Here is a 27158-nt window from a genome sequence, read left to right on the forward strand (position 1 = left end):
AAATTTGTTTGTGAATTTTTAACTAAAAAATATAGAAAAATTATAAAACTTTGAACTTTGTTTGTTTAGAAATGATTAAATTTAAATATATAAAATTATATATTGAATTTTCAAACAAATTAAAAAAAAAACTAAAATTTAAGTTTATCATCGGATTTACTATCGGTTAAATCTGCCGGTAACTATTAATTTAATTATTAATAACAAATAATATATTATCGTCGGATCTATCGAGGCAAAAATCTGACAGTAACAAATTCCAAAATTTTGCAATTAAAAATTATATCTGCCGCTAAATTCGCGGGTAATTAGTGGCAGACGAAAAAATCCGCTGATAAACAGTTATTGATGAGGTTTATACCATTAGATTTATTTCGCCGCTAAATCTGACAGCAAATCTAACGATATTCAACATTTTTATAGTGTGTTAGCCTACAGAGACTGAATCAGGGTATACCTACCTAAAACCCTACTAACTTAAGCATCGAAATCTCTTACAGATACCACACTCACTTCCTCACGAGGAATTCGGACAACTTCATTCCTACAGGAGAAGACGTCGAATCTTTCACCTAAAGGCATTTGGATCTCATGTTCAGGTCCAAATCACCCTGATTCTAGGTAAGTCTCATAACAGTTTTTATCTTATTTTTATCCGGTATAATTATGGCTCGAATGTGTATAAATTTTATCAGGTTTAAGATTGGATTATAATATAAAAAATAGACTCAATATATATTCAGGGTCGAGTCTAGATTAAGACAAATCTAATTTTATCATGTCCATATACTTTCCTAATCTTTAGTCTAGATGGACCAAAACACATGACATGAAAAATAGATGGGTATCTAAAAGTAAAAAATGGAGAAAATGAATGAATCTGGTTTTTGGAAATGATTTGTAAACGTATGAGGTTTTTTTTTGTATTTTTTTAACTTAATAGAATTTAAATTGTTTTTCACGGTTGGCCTGCAAACTTCAATGGAAGGATTCATACCTTTCATTGGAGATCTATTATATTATTAACCATAATTACTTACCTCTATCTCAATTTCCCTTAACAAAAACTTGATAAATAAAAAGTTGATAAGTTATAACATCTTACAATTAATAATGCATAGTATTTTTAATCACGGTTAGGGTGGGTAAACGAGTAATGTTATATGTACACTAAAATTAGTCACTAAAGTCAATTATCAGTATAAAATACATGTTAGAATATAAATATAAAAATAAATTAAACTACACATGTATTTATACATAAATACATTGGTGGCTGATTTTAATGACTGATTTTAGTATACAAATAGCATTTTTGTGCGTAAATTAAGATACATATTTGCAATGAAAGGTATAAGTGTGTGTTTGGATTACAGTTTGCAAACTATAGTTTGTATAAAATTGATTTTGCAAACTTGCTTTTGATGAAAAGTAAGTTTGTGTTAACGTGATTTATGTTTGGCAATCTTTATATCAAAATGGATTATAGTAAAATAAATGTTGTTTGGATTATACTACTCAAAATCACTTTTAGATGAAAAATTACTAAAAGAGACATCAATTTAAATAATTTTTTATATTATTCTATTATTTTACTTTAGATATTTGAATAGATCTTATTAAGAGACATGATAAAACACTAATAAAATACATAAAAAATAATACGAGATATCATAAAAAATTCATATAATAAAAAAAATTCATATGAACTAGAAAACAATTAAAAATAATAATATACATGAACAAACAGAACATTAAAAAAATAATATAAAAAATATTTATCATATAAATAAAATAAATACAATAAAAAATAAAAATATGAAAGATAGTATTATACATTTTATAATGTCAAAGAAAAAGAAAATGTTCTATAAATTTTTTAGTACCATTAGTACTCTTTAATTTAGTATCATTTTAGACTATAAATTTTTATTATTTATGACTCTTTTGTTATTTATAATTAGTATATAACAAAGACGAAAATAAAGTACAGTCAGAAGTACAATAAAAACGAAAAAAAACATGCAAACATCGTATATAATAATTACGATCAACAACATATATTATATAAAAAAATAATAAAAAGTAAATAAAATTCATACGAATAAAACCAAATAAAAAATAAAAAAATTTATACACAACATAAATATAGTACAATAAAGAATAGAAAAAAGAATTTATATAAATAAAAAATAATAAATTTTTTTATCTGGACCGTGATTGAAATAATTTTGCATGAAAAAAAATTGGAACGAAAAACATACATAAAGAACTATTGTAAAAGTTATATGGTTACTTGCATTTTTTTATAGAAGAAAACAAAGGATAAAGTTGGTAGAAAAGGAAAAAAATTCTCATCTAATTTCTTAATGATAACCAAACTTTTTCAACGTAAACGCATAAGCTAGAAATTTTTGCTTCTGATAAACGTACGTTTAGAGGTATAAGCACTTCTAGGTTGAGAGTTCTAAAAGATTGCCAAACATAAAAGTGGAACGTTCAAGACGCTCAAACGAGCTTCTCTCTTCCTCAACGTGAATCCCAAACACACCCTAAATCATTCAACAAAATTAAGTTTGCATACTTGAAGGTTGTGGTAGGCTTAGAGAAGGGGGTTGAATCCAGGGGCGGAGCTAGGTACAAGGAAAGGGGGGCAATCGCCCCCCCTAATTTTAATTTTTTACATGTAAATTATATGTAAATTTCAGTTTAGCCCCCCCTTAAAATTTTATTTTAGTCTTATTTTATTGTATAAATATTTTTTGCCCCCCTCTAATATTTTTTCTAGCTCCGCCCCTGGTTGAATCTATGCCTTTCTTTTTGTAGCTATTATAACCCTTTTTAAACAAAACTTTCAAATTTGATTCTGTTTGTACTCAGCAGCGAAAATTTATGAGACAATTTATTTTTGTCTCATGAACATTAGAAAAACAAAACACAGCAAAGAAGAGAAAAGCTAACACCAGCATATATCCTGGTTCGGTTGCCTTGTGCTATACAACCTACGTCCAGTCTCCTCCACAACAATGAAGGAATTTCCACTATAGTTAAAAGTATTACATACACCAATTTCACACTCAAGTTCTAACCTAACTTGACATTGGCTATGCTAACACCTAACTATTCACTCTTAGTACTAACCCAACTAAGAAAGGGATACCAAACAGGTACAAGATACAAGATACTTAACCAACCTAAAGAAATCAGAAAATAACTCTAGGCTTTTCTCTCAAGTGTATCACTCAACCTTTTTCCACTCATGGCTTTTACTTGAGCTTTCTCACAATGCCTTTTCTCACAAGAAATTACAGAAAGATAAACATAGAAAAGTACATTACAATCAGTAAAACATGAAGGAGATTGACTTCATCAACAACCTTTGTGCTATACGAAAATCAGAGTAGCAAGCCTCTGATTCAGTTCTTCATACTGGCGGAATGCACCTTTGATTAAAATACACTGTCCAGTTAGTTGAACTTTCTCAAAGAACACTTCTTAGAACAAAACCTCAATACTCTGGTTAACTCTCCTTGCTTTCTGAATAAACAGCAAGCTTCTTTTATCTCCTTGCATGTTGTTTGGTTCTTCTTCCAATGTCAACACCTTGAGCCTTGAGCTTCACCAACCCACAGATTCACTTTTTCTCCTTAAACCTTAGAGTAGAAACTTTTTCTTCTGACTCCTTCATCTTGGCCGAAAGCCATAATGCAGCAACCACAAAACTCTTCTAGTGGTCAACTTAATCTGGACCCTTGAAAACCAACTTGGTCCCCAAGTCATGTTTAAGACCGTGGATACACAACAGATTGGGGCTGAAGGCAACTTTTCCTTGTATGCCATTTTCGGACTTGCAGAGAGTTGGGAGGAAGAAAAGAAGATCTGATGCATGGAAGAGGAAATAGTTTACTTTTAATTTTGACCTAAGCCTGATTTGGTTTATTCTGGATGATTAGACTTCAGCCTCTCAAGCTTGATCTTTCTCTTTCTTTCTTCTTCTGTGAATGGTGTGTGGAAGAAGCTCTTTCTCTTTCTCTTACTTTTTTGGAACTTTGATTTGACTAGGACAACAGAGAGAGGAGCGTTGCTTTGGTAAGAGCAAGATGGAGGAAATTACTTGAAATAAAATCGGGCTTGGATCGGGTAGTGATATGCTGGCCCGTTCTGATTTCTTTAGCTTTGTTTCTTTATGGACTTCGTTTACATTGTTGGCCCGTCAGCCTTGTTTTATTTCTCATTTTATTTGGGCTGTAATTCACATATTGGCCTGCAATATATTATAGATAGTTAGTGATATGCAATTATAATTGATCAACACTAATTATTTGTTTTGTCCAAAAATAATGTTTGTCATCACTTATTAATTTAGTTAATTTCTTAACTCAACAATACTAACTTTACTTACAGAAATACATATACACGGTTATCTTCATATAAAATTGATAGTCAAGAATCATTAGAAGACAATTCAGTTAAATCTATCAAATCACTCAACAGTTCTCAATTATCAACTTTATAATATTCACTTTAAAATTCTATTAAGTTAAAAAATACAATAAAAAACAAAAATATATACTCATTATCTTTTATTTTATTTTCATCGATATTAAGACTTTTTCACCTTTTTTATTCTGTGGATGGACATTTCACTATTATAAAATATAAAATTATCAGGGAGAAAATAATAACTTAAAAAAATTCATAAAGGTAATTAATTAATTGTATCTTCTTTTATTCTTAATTTTCAAAGAAAAAATACATTAAATTATAAACTATATCATTTGAATTACAAATATGAATTAATATAAAAAGAGTTAAAAACATCATATTAAGATGAGATAAGTTATTTTAATCAATATTAGCATTGGTTGTAAATAGGGCAGAGCAGAGATGGTCAGGACCTGGATATCCCTCCTCATATAGCAGACCCTATTGAAGTAGTTTGAGCTTAAATAAAGTAATATATGTCAGGTACTTAGGTTTGAGATACAACAATTATTTTTGTTTGCGTATAAGAGCAGTAGTAATTTTGACTGTTATTTAACCAACAGAAAAAATAATAGTTTGAGCCAGAGGACCACCCTCCAAGAAATCTTTCACTGTTAAGTGTGCTATGCTTGAATCAATTGCAAACAGCCACTGGAACATACAGCTAAGACTCTGAGCACGAAAGTGATAGGCTTTGGAAAAAAGTTTCTGTTAATTATTCAATTCTCCTTTGGCACTTTTGCATTTCATCTTTCATCAAAGCAAACTTGTGTATTGCCCTGCCATTATATTCTTCATTATAAAATTTGTGTGGATATTAGTAATTATCTGAATTGAAAGATTCCAACACTATGATTGTACATTGTTTTGATTCATCACACGTTTCAATTGCCATTTTCTAAGCCAATGTTGAGCAAATCTGAGCAGAATCTCTTTCCATTTATTACAAAACTAAATTCAGATATTAAAAGTTCAAAAATGAAAAACTAAAAACGTTTGTTTAGTGGTTATACCTTATGTATTCTTTATGTACTCCTTATGTATTTTTTCTACAATTAATTACAGTTATACATTAAATAACTAACAAATTAAAGTAATTTTTATTTTGATTGGCATATGCCAAAGTGACTAATTAATTACAATTGAGTCTACATCTGTTTTGAAAAAATGGTTTAGGTAATAAATATTACAACGTAATTAACAATAACGCAATGAATGAATCAGAGAAACTCTAGCTATTAACTTAATTTGTAGGTAGCATTGCATGAGGATTGGTCCCTAAATGCATTCATTACTCAGCTGCAAATTGGAAGAAGGAAGCAAAGAAAGTCGAAATGCAGAAATCTAATTTTAAACGTTTGCGTTGTCTGTATTTTAATTAGGATTCACGTGATGGGAGAAAAAACGAATGAGGAAGATGGATTTATATTCTTATATTCTTTCCACGATGCATGGCAGCAAAGAGTTATCCTCTTCTATACCTGGACGCGTTTGAGTACGATACACGTGACAAATTTTGATGATACAAAAGCCATATATTTCTTCGTTCATCATCACCTTATCGCCTCGCTTAGCTTATTAGCTTCCATGCATCATTATTAATGTGAAGCGCGCATGTGCCGCAAAAAGATTGCGGAGGATAATAAGAATAATAAGCAGTTGTTGGTGACTGTTTCTGTGCTTGTGTCAATCCAAAATGAGTGAGAGAAGGGGTAAATGACATGCTGCATTCACATTGTAATATTATTGTACCATAATAAATTTGGATTTATTGATTGATCATCAACTCACTTGTTATTTACTAGAACCAAATTTTTAAACAAAACTTAAAATTTATAATAATTTAGTTATTAGCGTGTTGAGATACAAAATAAAAAAATAATTTTAGCATCAGAAATAAGAGAAATTATATTTATCCTATTTTAATATCATTTTATAGTATAAAAAATAAAATATTATTTTTTTACTTTTATTTTAATGCTAAAAGTGAAAGACATATAAAAAAAATACATATAACATTTTTCTAGAAATATAAATTTTGATGGAGAATTTCTTGTGGGTTCTGATTTGTCAGAACTTATTTTGTTCTATTTCAGTAGAAAATGCGTATCTGTTTGAAGATAGTTTTATTCGATTTTTTAATTTAAATTTAAAATCTAATATGGAAGACAATTAATTTATTAATAAAGTAAGAATATTAAATTGGTGTGGATGAATGAGTTCAACTATAAATTAGTCTTTTAAACTCCTCAATATGCTTTTTCCAGCATAAAAAGCTCTTTTCATGGAAGATAAACTAATTAAGAATGGAACATCATAATAAAAAAGATATAACAAAATAAGAGTTAGTTTAGATTGATTTTTGAAAAAAAAAATATTTTTTTAATAAATAAAAGTTATTTTATATTTAAATAATTTTTTTTTAAAAAATTTCAAATATTAAAAATATCTTTTTTTTATAATTTTTTTAAAAGACCTATCTAAATAAATTTTAAATTGAATAAAAATACTTTATTTCAAAAAAAATATTTTTTTTTACTAAAAGAACAATCCAAACAAACACTAAAATAAGTATTTCCCCTAACTTGCTTTCTATCAAAGAAAGTGTCTATTCTCAGCACCAGAACTTTTTCTGTTGTAGCAACATTTTTAGTTAAGAAAAGTATAGAAAAACACTGAAAATATTAAATAATATGAACAATGGATTATTAGATGTTCAATTTATTAGGTGTGTAAATGGTTATCTTAATATTAATATTTAGGTAAGTAATTTGGAGGTGTAGTGTGTTTTTATTTTATGGAAAAGTATAGGTAAACAATGAAAATATTAAACAATGTAAACAATAGAGATATCGGATGTTTATTTTACTAGTGTACGGATGGTTATTTTAATATTAAAATTTAGAAGGTTAATTTAGAGGTGTGGTGTGTTTTAATTTAATTGGTGGTTGTTCATATTGTTCAACAAAATTATTGTCCCCCTAGCATTCCCCTTATTTTATTTGATCAATTTTAGAGTTCATTATTCACATTGTTCACAAAAATCATTGTTTATTTAGCAAACTCCATTTAGGGCCAGTTTGAGAAGTTTTAAAAATAACTTTTTTAAACTTTTGACTTATAAAAAGTAGCAGTATTAATATTCGGTATAATTTTCAAAATCAAATTGCAGCTTTCTAAGAAACTATTTAGGAGCTTATAGAGAAGTTAAAAAGAATGACTTCTCTCTCGTAATAATACTGATTTTTATCACATTTTTATAAAATAAGCACTTTTAAAACTAAAATTACAAATACAAAATAACTTATTTATAAGCTACTTTTAATATAGTCATTTAGGATTATATTAGGTAATTAATAACTTTCTTAAACAACATGAACAACCACCAATAAAATCAAAACACACTACACCTCCAAATTACCTACCTAAATTTTAATATTAGAATAACCATCCGTACACCTAATAAAATGAACATACAATATATTTATTATTCACATTATTTGGCATTTTCATTATCTACCTATATTTTTTCGCCATTTATTATATAAATTATTTTTCAAAAAAAGATTAATTAAGCTATTTATCTAAAGAAAAAGTATAGATAACCAATAATTTTTTTGAATAATGTGTAAACAATGTGAATTAATAGAGTTAAAAGAATAAATTTAGTTAATAGTATTAAATTAGAGTGTGGTGTATTTTTATTTAATTGACGGTTGTTCATGTTGTTATTAAAGATAGTGATTCCTTTATCTAAATTGGGCCTTAGTTAAGATTGGCAAGTATACATCATCTATAATTCTTTATTTCACTTTCTAATATGTACTACTGCTGAGTGTTACACTCAAATTCATACATGCACGCATGCATAGTGTGGTGAAGTCTGAAGATTCTCTCGGGTTCAGTTTACAAATTGAACATCTCTGTTATCCCATCTTCATTATTGATTAAATTAAAATACACAATTGTAAGCAAAAATAAATAACACAGTAATAAACTGCAAATCCTTTTTTTCCCCTTGCACCTACCTTTCCTTCCACAACCCACTCAATTTCAGTGAGCTCCAGATTAAAAAAAAAAAAAAAGAGGAAGAAAAAGAAAGAAGAAAACTAAACGTTGAAGCCCAATAATGAATACAAATATAAAGAAATTAGCCCTAAGAATATGGACAAGAAGCTGCTGCTGCATAAGAATGTCCCACCCTAATATAAATTAGTAAGGTGATTAGGGTGATTAAATTTCGGTAACCTCACCGCTCTTACATACACCCACATCAATGACCATTGTTCCTTGGTGGTTGGACTTGATGACCCTGCAACAGTTTCTCCTAGGCGCCTGAAATTCAAATAATATATAAAATAAAAGAATGAAAGTTTGGTGAGTTTTGAATGTAATTAGTAAGTAATAGAAGAATGCTTACTCTATCCCAAAGATGGGGGTCCGGTTTCTTGTAGACGATGACATTGTCGATAGCAGAAGGGTCAGGCATCCTCCAGCGGCACTCAGGATGAGGGACACGGTGTCTTTCGTATCGAGTGAGAGTGAGTTGCTGTGTGGAATTGAATGTGGCTTTGGAGAAATAGAAAACAAATGGCTTCTGACACGGGTTTCTGCTAACGGGACGCGTGTTGAAAGCATAGGCAGTGTAGTCCGCCCTCCTATACCAATTCAAGAAGGTTCTAGAAGGCATCTCCATTTCGCGTGCCGAGAACATGCCGCGGAATATCTGAACGGCGAACCCCCAAGAAACGGAAACAGTCCAGCAGCTGTTCTTGTCGTAGCAGATGGATTGCTGGATGAGGGCGGCGGAATCAAGCTTCATGGGAATGGTGAGGCGTTTCAGAGCTTCCACCCGAGTGGCGTTGGGAAATATTGGCTCAACAACGTCCAGGTGGTGGAGTGATACCAATGGCGTCACAGGGTGTGCGGCAAGAAGCCCGAAGAGGTTCCCATACACGTCGTATTGATGAAAACCGATTTCTTTTGTGAGTGGAACACCGAGTTCCGCCATACAAGCTTGCATTCTGTCATCTGAGCCGTACAGAGCAGGGTAACGTTTAATGCATCGGTCTTGCATCTTCTGCAGAGCCTTCGCAAGAGGGTAGCTGATGGCGAAGCCGCCGCCGCCGTACGCCATGCCGTAAGAGAAGAATATGTTCTGCAAGTGGCTCTCCGACAAGCTACCGATGTAATAGTATTGGTTGTGGTCGTATTTCCGAAGAATTCTGAGAAGGTTCTCCGTGACGAAGACGGTGTCGTCGTCCCCCATCACGAACCACCGGACGTCCTTCAGGCCCAGGCGGAGAGTCTCCGTCACGATCCGCGATATTCGGAGGGCAGAGCGGTGGCCCAGCTTGTTGGTGTAAGGGAAGTTGGAGGTGTCGGTGGAGATCTTCACCGGCGGTAGGCCTTCTTTGCGGTGGGTCTTGACTCGGTCGTCGAGCCAGACCACCCCTCTCATCAACTTGGGCTTGTACCACAGCTTGATGTAGTTCTTGCGATGCTCCCAGAGCTTGGAGGAGGCGGCGATTCCGAACACGACGTGGCGAAGGTCGGTGGGGGAGGATGAGCCGATGGGGGAATGCACAGTGGCATTTGAGGGAGACGAAGAAGAGGAGATGCGGTTGATGGAAAATGGACCGTGGGTGCAGGTGGTGGAGGTGCTTACGAGCTTGAAGGTGTAGAGAACGTAGGTGAGGGAAACGAAGAGGATGGTCCACACCATCATCTTTGCTGTGGGAGAGGCTCGTGTCTGTGGTGCGCTTTTCTGATCCCAAATCAGCTTTTCTGATGAATCCTTCATTGTGCTTGTCTTGCAATGAAGATAACAATCACTGAGCATGCAATGCAGAGCAGAGCAGAGCAGAACACAACAGAGCAGAACCCTAACTATTATATACTTTCAATTATTTTAGAAATATGTGGTCTCCTACTCTCATCTTCACTCATCAGAATAGGCACTTCCAAATTTACAGTCCTCAGATTGAAGTGCAACATTATAGCCATATCTTCCTATTTTTTATGTTTTTTACTTTTGGGAGTTGGTTAACCAATACTTTCTATTGCTGCGACATCTAATCACACCTTTCAACACTTTGGATTTTCTCTCCTTTACTTTACTGCTAATTACTTACTAATTATCACACACAACAAAATTTTAATACTGATTCTTCTCTTTAACCTTTTTCATGCATATCTTCCTTTCTCCTTTTAAAACCTCTTTGAGCTTTTTAGCTAATATGTACCAACGACACTTATTAGGAAAGTTTTAACTGTATTTTATCCTTTTGAAAATTACTTTCTAATCATTTTTTCCTCCTTCCTAAACTTTGCAAAACTCAATCTTCATTTCAACCGACAACTTTCGTGAATATTATTTTTCTAAATTAAACGACAGATTGAGATTCTCACCGACAAAATAGGCCCGCAGATCAGTCAAATTGTATTCTTACTTTTTTCTGTTGCTTCTTTTTACCATTTTCAAATTTCAATACAATGTTCTAGGCTTCAAGCCACCATTACATATAAAGCGGAAGAAAGGATGGTAAGAAAGCGTGAATTAAATGCTCGTAATTTTTCAGTTGAACAATGGAACTAATCACATGTTTCAATTGTTGCCTATTTTACCATGATTGTATTTTTTTATTTTTTAAAAATTAAAAATATCTTCATAAGTTTTCATTTCTCATTATAAATTGTTGAGAGAGAAACTACTCTCAACTTTAATTTTTTTATAATAAAATTATTTTGATAATTAAGTTCAATTAAATTAGTCTAATAATTTATTGAACACTAAAAATTTGTTGAAGAAGAAGAATGACATGCCAACATGCATTAAAAAAAAAACTTAGTTAAACTTAATTAATAGACAATTTACCTAGTATTACTAACTCTATAGAATCATTTCTATTTTTAAAAAAAATTAATGATAAGTTTTTTCTCTGTAAAGATACGTTTTATTTTAGGTGGATATTCTAGTGAAAATTTTATAATTGTCATCTTATAAAGATATTTTATTTTAATCACTGAAAAATAGATGTTAAAACTTAATTTTTATATATTATAAAAATATTATTTTTATTCAAATAAATAAGTCACTTTTTAAACCAAAATTATCATGAGAAAAAGTTTTTTTTCGGTTAACAAAAAGGCTTTACGCCCAACAAAAAGCTAACAACCAGAAACTAGACTTGGCAACACCGTGTCTCTAATATTTTCATGAGAAGATGTTTTTGATATTTTTATTGGAGTAGTTGTCCTTATTTTAACACAATATAACGGGGCTTCAAATATAAGTTTAACTGTAACATAAACGAGTACAACGTTTTATTGAAGATCTCATTACGTCCATTAGTTGGGGCCTGAGCCCGATGCCTTTTTTTGGACTTAGCCCGATAGTTCTTAATATAGATTCTTTTGATGCAGAGATGGGCTAGATGAGCCCAATTGTTTTTACCCAGAGACCCCAAAAGAAAGAGATCTCAAAACCAAAGAAATGGCCCATGTCCATAAACACTCCAAAAAAAAGACATTACAGTGACCGAAAGCAAAAAGAAAATGAAGTAGCTACCTAGTACCTAGCCTAGCTACAATATACATACGAACATGCAAGAAAGTGAAGAAATATCCTTGAATTATGCATGGATTTGGAATGGATTTAATTTTCAACATTTCCTTGGAGAATGTATGGCAGATGAAGAAGAGGCTCCTGCCCTAGAGATGACAGAGATGATGGAATGAAATGCATTCGCTGCAATCTTTGATTTGATCTGCCCTCTTTTTGGAAGTGGCTTTTTCCCTCCCAACCTGTTGCCACCGTATGCCGGAGCAACACGAACCACCCTCACCCTGTTGTTCATTGTTTTAGTTTTCAATGATCTAAGAAGGCTAAGTGTGTATGGTGGATATGAAGATGAAGGAAGATGCCATCACAGTAGTTTATATATAGAGGGTTTGGATTTGTTGCATTAATATATTTTTGTGTGAGTGATAGGCGTTAGGGGTCATGCCAGCTAATATGCGCCACTTGTTCAAGATACCCTTTTATCTCAACGGCAGCGCATCACAACTTCAGCTTCAGCTTCTCAGAGACAGACAGACATGTTTTCAGCCTTCAATTCTGAATGCATCAACACGTGCGGGTGCGTTAATGGTTAGTATATAAAAAATACTAGGTATAAGTAACAAATTAGTCATTAAATAAGATTATATATTTGTATATTTGTATATGTGAATATTATGGTACCTATTACTTTGTATTAAGATACTAAAAAAGGTAAATAAATAATATTTAATAAATTTTACATAATTTATATTTTATTTTAAATATTTTATTTTTTATTTTAAAAGAGAAGTTAGGCAATTTAGACATCATAACAAAAGCACCATAAAATTTACTATTTGTATATATATAAATATATTATTTGATAGCTGACCTTATTTTGTATACATGATTGTTATAATATTAAGATTGCCTTTGGAGAAACAATGTATCTTCTTTACTCCTTTGTCCCCTTCATTTTCGGCATAAAATTGAAGAATGGCCATACCATACTCCAAACCCCATAGGCCATAGCGTCCACAATATAATATTTTCTGACAAATACCACGACTACAAGTACCAAAAATGATTAAAAGATCTTACTTTCTCATCAGTGTTTCTGGTTGATGTTTGTTGAATTGGCAATTTAGCATGCTTGTCTGGCCAACCAGTTTTCATACGCTGAGATGTGGACATAGTTATCGGACGGTAGAGGACTGCCCCCTGTTTGGGCACACAAAAGGACACACTATAATTTTGTCTCTGTCTTCTTCTATGTGGTGGTTGTATCACAAATATCTGATCTTGACTTTTCATAATTGCATTCATTTCTTTCAACCCAACATTATGAATGAATATATATATATATTCTTTGATATGTCCGTGACATGTCAGACAGATACCTCCTAACAACTCTATTCCATAGAGACCAGAGAAGCAACTCACCCTATGATGCTACAAGCATAGGGTATCGCTGGCATGGCACCAGAGTTTATGTAATATGAATAATTAGAATTTAGATGAGGCGATATATTATGTCGTGCCATTAGAGAGAATAAAAACGTTACCATATAGCAGTATCTAATGTATCTGGTGATTCTAATACATACGGGACCAAGAATGTGGTAATATTCTTGGATTTCATGTCAAGGCAGAAATGAAAAGAAAAGAAAAGTAGTAAACAAGATGGAGAAGCTAAACAAACTACGCACTTATTCCTTGGTTATTAGAAAGAGAAAGCTTTGTTCCTTTCCGTGGTTGTATGTTATGTTATTATATTAAGTGGCCATATTTACATGTTCTTCAAGGTAATGTCTCGGTAACCAAAAATCATAATATAGAAATGAATATTGCTAGTGTCAAATTCCCAATCAGCGCCTCATGTCGGGGAATAAACTCAGATATCACAAAGAGGCTTGCTTTCAAAAGACCATGCAATTTGCATGGCATGAGTTTCAAAAGCATTGCCCTACGCAAATCTTGGGTTAACAGTAGAATTTCTGCCATTGGATCAAAGGGAGATTCCAACAATTACAGGCATAACTCCTCTCCGGCAGAAAAAGTTGATGAATTCTACATATGTATCAACGAGAAAAAGCTAAAGCAACTGGGTGAATGTGTATCTAGAGATGCTTGTTTTTATGACTTTGCCTTCACCAAACCGTTCAAAGGAAAGAAGGTTTGTATGTTTCTCAACCGTAGTTGTTAGCTCTTAACTTACCCTAAAAGAAACTGCATAGTCTAAGACCATGAATGAGTATTGGTTTTGCAGGAAGTGATGCAATTCTTAGAGCAGCTTAGTTGTAGCATGGGCAAAAATGTCAAATTCAAAGTTAGACAAATATGCCAAGGACAACATGATGATGATGATGATGGTTTTACGGCTGCAGCTAATTGGCACTTGGGTCATTTTCATTCCTAGAACTTTTCTCCTATTATTTCCTAATAAATAAATATATTGGCCAATGCTAGATGATGATTTTTTTGGTATCGATAGAATGGAAAGAAGAACAGATCCCATTCACCAGAGGTTGCAGCTTCTTCAAGTTATCAAGACAAGGAGAAAACATCGTCATTAGGTACATTTTCAAACTCTTAATAGTCTTAATTTGTGCAATCACGTGCTCACTCTGAAATAATGTATATTCAGGAGAGCTGAAATAGTAATTGAATCACCAATCAAGCCAGGAGGCATAGTTCTGGTAACACCAAAAGTGCAAGCTGAATTTGTAACATTCGAATTCTTATGATATTAGAAGCATCATCTGATTAATCTTTTTTGGTTCTATCAATAAAATAACAAGACTCTGTTGAAGACTCTGACTTCATTATTTGATGACTTCCCACAGTTAGCTGAATGTGAGTGAGTCCTCATTCAATAGATTTCTCACATCTCCTTTCAGTCACCCTAAACAAAATATTCATATTCATTGAATAATATACATATATGGGTGTGGATGCAGGGTTCTTAAGGAGTCCTCATGCAATACTTAGATGGATAATGAAAATATACAATATATTTGTAGCACCTTTAGTGACTCCACTACTTGACGGTTACATAAGGCTTTGGAGCATCACGGTTCGATTGTTTAGCTATGCATTCAACATACTCATTTTCATTTCCAAGTATTTCATCAAGTAGAGACCACAACATGTCTGTCTAATCTATTTAAGCACTAGTAGAGGGTACCTAATTACCTATCATCCATCAATTGGAATCATCATGGTTCCACCATGAATCTAGCAGAGTGAGAAGAACCAATGGTCCTATAACAGGAGGGAGTGGAGGAGGCCTGCTAAAGGTGGCAATTGGATCAACCATGTCCTTGTTGGCAGCAATCCCCATTTCCCCACAAGATTCATTCTTTTCTTGTTTTTTAGGTGTTGAACTCCCAAATGTACCTGCTTCAATCAAATACAGAATTCTATTTCACCAAATTCGATAAACATAATAGGGTTTCCAAATGACATTGTACCTACCCTGTGATGCGTTCTTCATCAGCGGGTACATTTGGTTGAATCTGTATTTTGAAGGTACCAAAAGTGCAGTAAGTCCACGCATGTAGTACTCTCTAACTATCCTGCAGTTCTTGAAATAAATAATAATAACATAGCAAATCGCAAGTTTTGAAATTTTTGCAAAGATTCCCGAATGAAAGTGAATACAATTAGAATATAGGAAAATCCTGTTTACCCAGATGAATGAAAGTGTGAAATAGAAAAAGAAATAAAAGAAAGGAATAAGAAGAGTACTTACAAAGAAGCAAGAAGCTAAGATCGATGAATGCCTGGAGAGTCTAGTTTCTTCTCAACCAAAACAATGGAGAACGGATGCTTCCTGAAGTTTCCAAGCTGTTAATTTTTGAAAGCCACGTGTATGACAGGTGGCGTAGAATCAAGATAAAATCAATGAGATAAGGGCTTGCTTCTTTTTTTGGTCAGGCGGGCCTCCGTCTAATGACCCAACTCAAAGAAAACATACCAATAGTGGACCAAAACTGTCTAATGACCCAACTCCACTACTTTTATGAAACTTATTTTTAGGTTAAGTACGAGTAGAGGAACACGTCCAAAAAAAAAATTGAGTAGAGGCCGAAAATTTATTTTGTTTTAGATTTTTTTTTGTTATAAAATAGTTTCTAAGGTTTTATTTTGTTTTAAAATTATCATTTTCACCAAATTTTTTATTTTTATTATTATTTTATCATTAATTAAAAAATTATTAAATAAAAAAAAAGGAAGAGCCGCCTGTGATGGAGAGTGGGGAATCTCCGCGCCACTGCTGTTTTCTCGTTGTTCTAATTGCAATTTGCGGTGTCGCCACTACTGCCGCAGCCTTTCTCATGCGATCCACCGGTACTATCGCATCTCTTCTCTCCTCGTAATTTGCAGTTCACCGCCGCAACCCCTCCTCTCCTACTACCGCTGCAACCCTTTTTTTATTTAATTTTTTTGTTTTTACTTCTGCTTTTGTTGTTGCTTTGATTTTATTATCCATTGTTGTTGTTGGTGTTGTTCTTCTAATTGTTGTTGTTTCGTTATTGTTATTGTTGTTTCACTGCTTCTGCTTTTGCATGCTGCTTCTGTTTCTACATTTTGGAAAAGACGGAGAAAGGGCATTTTTGTCCAAAAGACAATTTTTAAACAAACTGAAATCTTAGAAACCATTTTATAGCGGAAAAAAGGCCGAAGGCAAAATAAATTTTTGGCCTCTACGTTAGAGATCAAAATCGTATTTAACCCTTATTTTTATATAGTTTGTTTTACCTTTAAGATTACTATATACCAATAAAAAGCGAAAGACGATAATTTGTCTCTAATATAAAGTAACAATCTAAAAAATAGGATCTATTTAATCTAACATGGGAACATTGAGTTGAACTAAGTGGATTCATTGGTGTTTGACTTGCTTAAAGGGGATCCTTTTAATAGATAGATTATATATCTACGTTTAGTGTTTGTTATAAATAAAATTTGTACTATTTTCATTCTGTTAAATACAAAATATATTTATACAGTTATGCAAGAGCATAGCAGCCTCTTAAAATTGATGAGGACAAAAATAACGATGGATTGGGTACAGTGGATTATGATTAAAGATAGTTGGCGTCTATTTATAGGGATAATTACGATGATATATATGTATTTGTTGGGTGTGTAGAGAATTGAAGATTATTATTGTAAGATATCAGAATAACTAAAGAGGGAGCACAATGAGTTATAGAGGTCACCCCGCTCGTGGGCGTAGCTCTTTGGGGTACCTCTTTGGCTCTGATGACACCACACCGGTCCCTCAGCCTCTCCCTAGAAAGAACATACTTCCATTGTTACCGCCCTATGGCACCGACGCCGACACTCTCACCGTCACCGTCAGCCATAATAAGCCCCGTAAACCTGCCGCTTCTCCTCCTTTTGCTACCCAAGATTCAGAAAAATGCTTAGCAGTAAGCATTTCTCTCTCTATTTCACATTATATTTATTCTTAATTTATTACTATTACTATTTGTAACACGTATATGTTAATGATGATTCAGAATAGTCGATCAACAAAGATCAGATCATCTCCTGGTGGACGGTCATCGCTTGGATACTTGTTTGGAGATAATAACTGATATTTCTGTACAGATTGATGAGGCTTCTGAGAGAAGAAAATTGATGCTATATATTTACTGGTGCTTATATCTATGGGGTTCGAATAATCCCCTATTATATTTATATGTTAATTTCATTTGAAGATGTAAAAAGGTCAGAAAAGTATGCGAGGCTAATAAAGGGGATCGGGTCATCATTCATTTTATGTTTTTTTGTCTTGGAGGGGAAAATCGGTGCAGTGTGTGCGTCCCTCTCATATGTTAATCTTAAATCCTCAATCAGCTTGAATTGAATGCCAGTAATTCTGTTCTTACTGTTGTAATTTTTCTACAAACTCGTATAGAAGTTATATACTCTTCATTGTTTCATCAGTTTCAATCGGTTGTCTTTCAATTTCATTTTATTTCGTTTCATTTAATAGCTTTACAGCAGCGCAGAATGGAATGATACAAACCAAAACAAGCACGTAAGTTAAAATAAAACGAGAGATTGAACCAACAACTATGATCGTCGCAGCTTTACGATTTCAATACTGAGTTTAATTTCATATGTATATCGTACTATGCAATGACAAAACATCTTATATTTTAGGTTGATCTGAAAAATAATTTAGAGAATAAAAAGCCTTACATCAATTTCTATTGGGAAAAAAAAAAATTACAATAATAATCAAGTAATGACATATAGAAGAGTCAAGAAATAATTTGCATCAATTGGGAGTATATGCGTAGGAAGGATTTACTTTTCGCTTTTTCGCTTAACTACAACTTTTCTCTTCGCGCTGAGGTTCATTCATTGAAAAATGCTAACGATATTCCTCAGGGAGGCATCATGCTTCTTCCTTTAGAATTAAACATCCAAATAAGAAATACTGCATATATGCTCTCCCAAGGACTTGGTTCTTTTTCCACCTGATCACATGAGAACCATACCTAAGATGAAAGAAGCTTTTTGTGTTAAATTTTGTACTTTGTCCAACTAAGGACCTGGAGGATCTGGATTGAACTTCACTGCTTCCCTCCATATAAGATCCTTCATGTGCTCTACGGTGTATGATGGGTGCTCAAAATCAAACCTGAATGGCCTAGGACCAACTGGCTCATCATTTATGTCATGAAGTGATGAAAGATATGGGTGACTAAGTGCCTCATCAACTGCAAATAAGTCAAAATTCGACACAACTTACAAAATGATCGGTTTCAACTTTCAACAAGCAAGTCATAGATCAAGGCTTGAATGAAAGGTAGATCATAAAGAGTACCTGTGATGCGTTTGTTGGGATCAAATATAAGCATTTTTTCTAGCAAGTCCAATGCATCTGCAGACATATTAGGGAATCTGGCAGAGAATTTTTGCTTCCTACATTGCGGAAGCTGTCTAACATACCTTTTGGCATTTTCACTTCGGAGAAATCCAAGGCTGGCATCATCAGGTGAACCTATTAACTTTAAGCCAAAGACGAGAATACATGTGTGATGTTAGTCATGTTACAACATGTAGCAACCAATTGATAGGGAACTTTAAAATCAGTCAATATCCCAGAATCGAGTAAAAGGTTTGATAAGGATTAGGGTAATTGGTGCAATGAAACATGATACATTGGTTTCAACAAGCATTCCCATGTTCACTTTTTCAGTTCGCGTAATACTTTTTCTACAACTTGATACTCTTTTACAGCCAAACAGTGCCCAAAAGTAGGGATAAGCATAATGGTGTAGCAACAAGTTGGAAAAGGCGTGGCTTTTAGCTACCTGTAGCCTTATCTGAGGATACTAAGCATGCTGGGAAGGCAAAAGGCATTTATTTTTCTCTCAAAAGAACAAGTGCTAGCATTAGGCAACAAGATTCACAACTGTGATCACTTTCTTAAGCAAGATGAGCATTTTATAGAACAAGCAACAAACTAATGGAAGAGACAAGTAATCAATATTAATAATATATTATGCTTCAGCAATTGATAACTTGAAATGGAAGCATCAAAGTCATACCTCTGTTATAAGCCTTAATTGATGAACATAATCCTTCCCGGGGAACAAAGGTTCTCTAGTCATAATTTCACCAAATATGCAACCAACAGACCACACATCAATCGCGGCGGTGTAATCAGAACAGTTAAGGAGTAATTCAGGGGCACGGTACCATCGGGTGACAACATATTCAGTCATGAAATCGGTTTCGGATGTGGTCCTTGCGAGGCCAAAGTCTGCAATTTTAAGGTCACAATTTGCATTGAGAAGTATATTACTAGGCTTAAGATCACGATGCAAGACATTAGCGGAATGCACATATTTCAGTCCCCGTAAGAGCTGGTATAAAAAGTACTGCAAAATTTCAGAACAAAAAGCAGAAGTCAAAAACTAAATCTGTGAATGCGTGTGTAATTAAGATGATTAGAGAGAGGGTAAATGTAAACCTGAGAGTGGTCATGGTTAAGAGGTTGATCAGAACGAAGAACGTGGTACAGATCAATGTCCATCAAGTCAGAGACAATGTAGATATCATTGAAGGTGTCCTTCTTAGGAGGTCGAATGATATCCTTAATGGCAATGATCTATGCATAAATAATTGGAGCAATTAGAAGATTATTAATGAGAAGAGAAAGAAGAGAGATTAGATTACATTTTCGTGGTCCATGTGGCGAAGAAGAAGAATCTCCCTCAAAGTCCTCTTGGCATTGGTAAGACTGTCAAAGGCATCAGCAATCTTCTTGATGGCAACTTCTTCCCGAGTCTCTGAATTAACAGCAGCACTGCAACGAAGCAAGAACTACTGCGTTAGTTATTGAAGTGAGGAAGAAGAAGAAGAAAGGGGAAAAAGAGAGTACCAGACGAGGCCATAAGCGCCTCGACCAATGGGGCGAATAGGAGGTACATATTTGGCGGGAAGTTCGAAGAATTTTCCGTACAGATTGTACTTGACGTAGCGACCTCCGTGAGTGCGAACCCCCGTAATATTACCCTCATCGGCACCGGCACCGGCACCGGCACTTCCAATTGACTCTTTCTCTTTCCTCGCCATTTCTCAAATTTGGTACTCTTGTTTCTACGCTCCCTCCCTCTCCATCTCTCTCTTTAATATGCAATGCTATGGGCCCCCCTGCCCTTCCTCCTCATTTTAAATATAACATTATTTAAAACCTGTTCATCCAAGAACTAATCTTCATATGTATGCATATTTGACCAAATCTCCAACGTATTCTTATCATTATCTCTTAGAATAGTGGATATTCCATAGAAACTGGCAACTGACCTAGTTTGAAAGCCACATAATCAGTATAAAATACAATATACAAAGTAGAACTCATTGCATGGAACAAGTAATTGTACTTAGCCATCTTTGACTGCCGAAAAATAATTAGAAAGATTATAGAATTAGTCTAATTTAGTGTAGTCAATCAATAATTCTAAAGCGTAAACTACAACTTGATCTCCAATTTATCACGAGGTGTTTGCTAAGTTCTACCATGCCTGGATCATTAAACTTAACCCTCTAGAACCCAAGCTTCTATGATCTTCGAGCTTGGTTGGTCGACTAGTTCCATATACATATTTGAACGTTTGATGATATAAACTGTTGGTGGGTCCCCAACTAAGTGGGGCCCACAGTTTTTTAAAACCAAAAAAAAAAATAAAAGAAAATAGAAATGGCTAAAAAGCCACGGAGAGAGAGTGTGAACTTTTTTCAATTTGAAAGAAAGGAAGGAAGTAAAGCACAGTGCTGCGGCGTGAGAGGAGAAGAGAAATTTGGGGGAAAAGGGCAAGCCAACCTTGATTATATTGACTTGGTAAACTTGCTCCATTTCTTATGAAATTTTAGTATGTTGTTCCTGGTATAGAGATGAACATTAGAATATAACTTATTTGTTGTATTGCCTTCTCTTTTGTCTGATTTGAGATACCCACTTTTGTGGAGGGTTTATGTTGATTCCACCAGTTTTTGTGATGTATTTTGTTGATTGTTGAGATGCCCTAGTGTTACTAGGAAGACTGATTGTGTACCCATTATTCTGATAGTGGAAGATTTTTCTGGACTAGGTCCCGTGGGTTTTTTGTCCCTCTTTTGGGGGTTTTTCCACGTTAAAATTCTGGTGTCTGATTATTTAATTTTCTGCCATTATATTTGCTGCTTGGAGTATCTTTGGTGTTGCCCATTAATCACACAGGTTGTGGGAAAATTATTTTTGGTGCTTCCGCTGTTAGACAGGTTCTTGATTTAAACCTGTGTTGAGATTTTCCTAACAAAGTGGTATCAGAGTTTTGGTTGTTTATTTCTGTGCTGATTAAATGGAGGAAAATACTCATGGACTGAATATGGTCAAATTGAATTCCCAAAATTATTCAATTTGGAAGACCCTCATGGAAGATATGCTGTATAGCAAGGACTTGTATGATCCTGTGGAGGGAGATAAATCCAAAGGTACTAAATCCGATGCTGAATGGAAGAAGCTGAATCGGAAGGCAGTTGCTTTGATGAGGCAATGGCTTGATCTTAGTGTGTATCCACATGTTGACACCGAAACGAATGCTGAGAAGATGTGGAACAAATTGAAGGAGTTATATGAGAGAAAGAATGTGCAAAACAAAGCATTCTTGATTAGGAAGCTTGTCAATATGAAGTATGTTGAAGGTAAATCAATGCCGGAGCACTTGAGCATTTTTCAGGAAACGGTGAACCAACTGACAAATAATGAAATCACTTTGAATGATGAGTTGCAAGCCTTGTTGTTGTTGAGCTCTTTGCCTGATAGTTGGGAAGTTCTGGTTGTGACACTGACTAACTCAGCTCCAAAAGGAAAGTTGACGTTAGCAATGGTTAAAGAGAGCATGTTGAATGAAGAAGCCAGAAGAAGAGAGCGAGGTTTGACTAATGCCTCCTCCCAATCAGAAGCACTTGTTTCAGAGTCACGGGGGAGAAGTCAAAGTAGAAAACCTCACAGTTCTGACAGGTCAGAGAGTCGAAGCAAGTCAAGAGGAAAGTACAAGCCAAGAAAGGAGTTCATTTGTCACCATTGTGGCAAGCCGGGGCATATCAAGAGGTATTGTAGGTTCTTGAAAAGAGAACAATCAAGGGGAAGAAACGAAGACAAAGGTAAAGATAGTGATAAAGAAACTGCTGCTATTGTTTATGAAGATGTTCTTATCACATATGATGAAAATTATGTGAATCTTATCTGTGATGATTCCACTTGGATTATGGACTCTGGTGCCTCATGTCATGTCACTCCGAGACGTGAATTTTTCACTTCCTATACTGCCGGAAATTTTGGCAAGATCAAATTGGGAGATAAAGGAGTGTGTGATATTATTGGTATGGGTGATATGTGGCTTGAAACCAACATGGGATGCAAGTTGCAGTTGAAGAATGTTAGGCATGCGCCAGATATGCGGTTCAATCTTATTTCAGTGAAGGCATTGGATCAAGAAGGGTATTGCACTTCCTTTGGTAGTGGAAAATGCAAGATTACCAAAGGGGCTCTCATTGTTGCTAGAGAAGACAATAGTCTCACTACTCTCTACCGGTTGCAAGCAAAGTTGTGCAAAGAAGAGATGAATGTAGCTGATGATTCCTCTTCTGATTTGTGGCATATACGTCTTGGTCACTTGAGCGAGAAAGGGCTAAGCGTCTTGGCCAAGAAGCACTCACTTCCAGTGAAAGGTACAACTTTAAATACTTGCACTCATTGTTTTGTTGGAAAGCATGCTAGAGTATCATTTCATAATTCTGGGCCTCATAGGAGATCACATGTTCTAGATTTAGTTCACACTGATATTTGCACTATGGATGCTAAGACACTAGGTGGTGCATCATATTTTGTTACTTTTATTGATGATTATTCTCGAAAAGTGTGGGCTTTTGTTTTGAAATCTAAAGACCAGGTGCTCGGTATCTTCAAACACTTTCATGCAAGTGTTGAAAGAGAAACAGGAAGGAAATTGAAATGTGTTCGAGCAGATAATGGTGGTGAATACAGGGGTCCGTTTGAAGAGTATTGTAAAGGACATGGGATCAAGCTTGAGAAGACGGTTCCTAAGACTTCTCAACATAATGGAGTTGCAGAGAGAATGAATCGCACTATCAATGATAGAGTCAGGTGTATGCTCTCTCATGCAAAGTTGCCTAAATCCTTTTGGGGTGAAGCGATGAGGACTGCAGTAGATTTGATTAACCTTTCTCCTTCTGTTCCACTTAATGGTGATGTTCCAGAGAAAGTTTGGAGAGGGAAAGATGTCTCCTATAGTTACTTGAGAGTGTTTGGCTGCAGAGCTTTTGTTCACATTCCAAGAGATGAAAGGTCTAAACTTGATGGGAAGTCAAAGCAGTGTATCTTCATGGGTTATGGTCACGAAGACTTTGGTTACAGATTATGGGATCCGGTGAGCAAGAACATAATTAGAAGCCGAGATGTGATTTTTCTTGAAGACCAAACTATTGAAGATCTTGAGAAGACAGATAAGCCAACAGTAACTGTTAGACGTTCTGTTGATGATGAACCTGGTCCTTCCACTAGACCTCCTATTGATGGGGGAGATGTACAAGTTGATAATGATGGTGATGATTTGCATGATGAACCTACACCTCAACCTGAGGTGCCAGATGTTGAAGTTCCACCTGAACCACCAGTTGAGCCTGAATTGAGAAGATCTATTAGAGAGCGTCATCCTTCTCAGAAATACTCTCCTCATGAGTATGTGATGAACACTGAGACTGGGGAGCCAGAGAGCTACCAGGAAGCTATGTCTGATGAGCATAAGGAAGATTGGTTGAAGGCCATGCAAGAAGAAATGAAATCCTTGCATGAGAATTATACTTTTGAATTGGTGAAGTTGCCGAAGGGTAAGAGAGCATTCAAGAATAAATGGGTGTTCAAATTGAAAGCGGATGAAAGTGTCTCACGGCCAAGGTACAAAGCTCGATTGGTTGTGAAAGGCTTTGAGCAAAAGAAGGTATTGATTTGAGGAGATTTTCTCTCCAGTTGTGAAGATGTCCTCTATTCGAGTTGTGCTTGGATTGGCGGCTAGCTTGAATTTAGAGGTTGAGCAGCTTGATGTGAAGACTGCATTCCTTCACGGTGACATAGATAAAGAAATTTATATGGAGCAACCAGAGGGTTTCGAGGTTAAAGGAAAGGAGCACCTTGTATGCAAGTTGAAGAAGAGCTTATATGGGTTGAAGCAAGCACCAAGGCAGTGGTACACGAAGTTTGATTCCTTCATGGAAGCTCATGGGTACAGTAAGACTTCTTCTGATCATTGTGTATATGTTAAGAAATTCTCTGATGGTGATTTTATAATTCTCTTGCTTTATGTTGATGACATGTTGATTGTTGGTCATGACACTAAGAAGATTGAAAGTCTTAAGAAAGACTTGAACAGATCCTTTGCTATGAAGGATTTGGGTCCTGCAAAGAAAATCCTTGGCATGAGTATCACTCGTGACAGGAAGAATGGGAAACTGTGGTTGTCACAACAGAAGTACATTGAGAAGGTTTTAGAGAGGTTTAGCATGAGTAATTCCAAACCTGTTAGTACTCCACTTGCTAGTCATTTCAAGCTGAGTTCGCAGCAATGTCCTACAAGTGAGAAAGAGAAAGCGGAAATGAAGAAGATTCCATATGCATCTGCAGTTGGCAGTTTGATGTATGCTATGGTTTGCACCAGGCCGGATATTGCTCATGCAGTTGGAGTTGTTAGTCGGTTTCTCTCTAATCCTGGCAAGGAACACTGGCAAGCAGTGAAGTGGATTCTCAGATACCTTAATGGTACTTCCAGAGTTTGTTTATGCTTTGGGAGTGGCCAACCTGTGTTGGATGGTTACACAGATGCGGATATGGCTGGGGATCTTGATTCAAGGAAGTCTACTTCTGGTTATATGATGACTTTTGCAGGGGGAGCTCTGTCGTGGCAATCTCGACTTCAGAAATGTGTTGCTTTGTCTACTACAGAGACAGAATACATTGCTGTTGTTGAAGCTTCTAAGGAACTCTTGTGGATGAAGAAATTCCTACAAGAGTTAGGCATCAATCAAGAGAAGTTTGTGTTATTTTGTGACAGTCAGAGTGCTATCCATCTCAGCAAGAATCCGACGTTTTATTCTAGATCGAAGCATATAGAGGTGAGGTATCATTGGATACGTCAAGCGCTTGAGATGAAGTCATATGCACTTGAGAAGATCCATACTGATGATAATGGTTCAGATATGATGACTAAGAGTTTACCTGCAGTGAAGTTTGATTCCTGCAAAGAGAAGGCGGGCCTGGTGGAACAGCCTGTCCCCACTTGAGTTGGTGAGGGGGAGATTTGTTGGTGGGTCCCCAACTAAGTGGGGCCCACAGTTTTTTAAAACAAAAAAAAATAAAAGAAAATAGAAATGGCTAAAAAGCCACGGAGAGAGAGTGTGAACTTTTTTCAATTTGAAAGAAAGGAAGGAAGTAAAGCACAGTGCTGCGGCGTGAGAGGAGAAGAGAAATTTGGGGGAAAAGGGCAAGCCAACCTTGATTACATTGACTTGGTAAACTTGCTCCATTTCTTATGAAATTTTAGTATGTTGTTCCTGGTGTAGAGATGAACATTAGAATATAACTTATTTGTTGTATTGCCTTCTCTTTTGTCTGATTTGAGATACCCACTTTTGTAGAGGGTTTATGTTGATTCCACCAGTTTTGGTGATGTATTTTGTTGATTGTTGAGATGCCCTAGTGTTACTAGGAAGACTGATTGTGTACCCATTATTCTGATAGTGGAAGATTTTTCTGGACTAGGTCCCGTGGGTTTTTTGTCCCTCTTTTGGGGGTTTTCCCACGTTAAAATTCTGGTGTCTGATTATTTAATTTTCTGCCATTATATTTGCTGCTTGGAGTATCTTTGGTGTTGCCCATTAATCACACAGGTTGTGGAAAAATTATTTTTGGTGCTTCCGCTGTTAGACAGGTTCTTGATTTAAACCTGTGTTGAGATATTCCCAACATAAACAAACAAGAATAGTAGCATAGTACTTTGAAATAATCTTACTTAAATTTTAAACTAATTTAATATTTCAATAATAATTGTGCTCTTTTCATAAAAAGGAATATTCGGATGAGGAGTGCTAGGGGCCAGCAAGTTTTGCGTTTTGTAACTATCAATTGGCCATCAATAATGTTTTTAATGATGTGAGATTATATCTAATGGTGGAAGATCACTCACTTTTTTTTTATGATTAAGTGCTGGTCAAATTATTAAAAAAGTGCTGACCCAGACTTTTCCTATTCGGATTATAGAATTAAACCAGGCACTATATGTCCACTTCTCTCACTTTTAGATCACTTTTAGATCCTTTCTCACCATGCCATTGTATCTGAAAAATCAATTATAATATCCAAACAATAGTCCCATAATGAAGCATGAAATTAAGTTACTCATTCTAATTATCAAAAACACTCAAATCAAAATCTTAAGTACATAAATAACAAAATGTATATAAAATAACAGATGAAACATCCAATTTTTGGATAGAAAACTACTATCGCCATCTAACAGCAAAAAAGGACAAATGTCAAAAGCAT

General features: G+C 34.8%; 5 protein-coding genes and 1 long non-coding RNA gene across 7 annotated transcripts; 2 read left to right on the top strand and 4 right to left on the bottom strand.

The window, feature by feature from the left end:
* Positions 1–8718: 8718 nt before the first annotated feature.
* Positions 8719–10398, bottom strand: LOC130979009 (uncharacterized). Its single transcript, XM_057902351.1, has 2 exons — positions 8906–10398; positions 8719–8820 (listed from the first exon to the last, which is right to left on the bottom strand). Exons 1-2 carry the CDS (start codon positions 10325–10327, stop codon positions 8719–8721), a joined length of 1524 nt encoding a protein of 507 aa, XP_057758334.1. The 5' UTR covers positions 10328–10398.
* Positions 10399–11964: 1566 nt separating this feature from the next.
* LOC130983040 (uncharacterized) lies at positions 11965–13062 on the bottom strand. The gene is made up of 2 exons (XR_009087241.1): positions 12921–13062; positions 11965–12604 (listed from the first exon to the last, which is right to left on the bottom strand). It is a non-coding gene; the product is annotated as an uncharacterized LOC130983040 (long non-coding RNA).
* On the top strand, positions 12485–15606 carry LOC130983038 (uncharacterized). Of its 2 annotated transcripts, XM_057907207.1 has the most exons (7): positions 12485–12637; positions 13177–14204; positions 14298–14430; positions 14523–14604; positions 14676–14727; positions 14830–14884; positions 14989–15606. In XM_057907207.1, exons 2-7 carry the CDS (start codon positions 13788–13790, stop codon positions 15165–15167), a joined length of 918 nt encoding a protein of 305 aa, XP_057763190.1. In that variant the 5' UTR covers positions 12485–12637; positions 13177–13787; the 3' UTR covers positions 15168–15606. The 2 variants fall into 2 exon arrangements, with proteins under 2 accessions (XP_057763190.1, XP_057763191.1); XM_057907208.1 differs by having other exon boundaries at positions 12485–14204; positions 14830–14888.
* Positions 15188–15600, bottom strand: LOC130983039 (uncharacterized). Its single transcript, XM_057907209.1, has 2 exons — positions 15506–15600; positions 15188–15427 (listed from the first exon to the last, which is right to left on the bottom strand). Exons 1-2 carry the CDS (start codon positions 15585–15587, stop codon positions 15234–15236), a joined length of 276 nt encoding a protein of 91 aa, XP_057763192.1. The 5' UTR covers positions 15588–15600; the 3' UTR covers positions 15188–15233.
* A 1565-nt stretch (positions 15607–17171) lies between the features above and the next one.
* On the top strand, positions 17172–17974 carry LOC130982884 (protein SPIRAL1-like 5). Its single transcript, XM_057907014.1, has 2 exons — positions 17172–17469; positions 17560–17974. The coding sequence occupies exons 1-2, from the start codon at positions 17239–17241 to the stop codon at positions 17635–17637; spliced, it is 309 nt and encodes a 102-aa protein (XP_057762997.1). The 5' UTR covers positions 17172–17238; the 3' UTR covers positions 17638–17974.
* Positions 17975–18198: 224 nt separating this feature from the next.
* On the bottom strand, positions 18199–20648 carry LOC130982382 (mitogen-activated protein kinase homolog MMK2-like). Its single transcript, XM_057906369.1, has 6 exons — positions 20442–20648; positions 20237–20366; positions 20031–20168; positions 19606–19938; positions 18879–19062; positions 18199–18771 (listed from the first exon to the last, which is right to left on the bottom strand). Exons 1-6 carry the CDS (start codon positions 20633–20635, stop codon positions 18596–18598), a joined length of 1155 nt encoding a protein of 384 aa, XP_057762352.1. The 5' UTR covers positions 20636–20648; the 3' UTR covers positions 18199–18595.
* Positions 20649–27158: the final 6510 nt, after the last annotated feature.

Source organism: Arachis stenosperma, chromosome 5 (genome assembly GCF_014773155.1).
Source record: "Arachis stenosperma cultivar V10309 chromosome 5, arast.V10309.gnm1.PFL2, whole genome shotgun sequence".
In the NCBI taxonomy this organism is placed as follows: Eukaryota; Viridiplantae; Streptophyta; class Magnoliopsida; order Fabales; family Fabaceae; genus Arachis; species Arachis stenosperma.

Coding starts and splice junctions, on each gene's coding strand:
- LOC130983039 (XM_057907209.1), bottom strand. CDS start 15,587: ATGCGTGGACTTACTGCACTTTTGGTACCTTCAAAATACAGATTCAAC. Junction 15,428..15,505: donor GATGAAGAACGCATCACAGG/GTAGGTACAATG, acceptor TGATTGAAGCAG/GTACATTTGGGAGTTCAACA.
- LOC130982382 (XM_057906369.1), bottom strand. CDS start 20,635: ATGGCGAGGAAAGAGAAAGAGTCAATTGGAAGTGCCGGTGCCGGTGCC. Junction 19,939..20,030: donor TTAACCATGACCACTCTCAG/GTTTACATTTAC, acceptor GAAATTTTGCAG/TACTTTTTATACCAGCTCTT. Junction 18,772..18,878: donor TCCCAACAAACGCATCACAG/GTACTCTTTATG, acceptor ACTTATTTGCAG/TTGATGAGGCACTTAGTCAC.
- LOC130983038 (XM_057907207.1), top strand. CDS start 13,788: ATGTTATGTTATTATATTAAGTGGCCATATTTACATGTTCTTCAAGGT. Junction 14,205..14,297: donor AACCGTTCAAAGGAAAGAAG/GTTTGTATGTTT, acceptor TTGGTTTTGCAG/GAAGTGATGCAATTCTTAGA. Junction 14,728..14,829: donor AGCCAGGAGGCATAGTTCTG/GTAACACCAAAA, acceptor TAAAATAACAAG/ACTCTGTTGAAGACTCTGAC.
- LOC130979009 (XM_057902351.1), bottom strand. CDS start 10,327: ATGCTCAGTGATTGTTATCTTCATTGCAAGACAAGCACAATGAAGGAT. Junction 8,821..8,905: donor ACCCCCATCTTTGGGATAGA/GTAAGCATTCTT, acceptor TTTGAATTTCAG/GCGCCTAGGAGAAACTGTTG.
- LOC130982884 (XM_057907014.1), top strand. CDS start 17,239: ATGAGTTATAGAGGTCACCCCGCTCGTGGGCGTAGCTCTTTGGGGTAC. Junction 17,470..17,559: donor ATTCAGAAAAATGCTTAGCA/GTAAGCATTTCT, acceptor ATGATGATTCAG/AATAGTCGATCAACAAAGAT.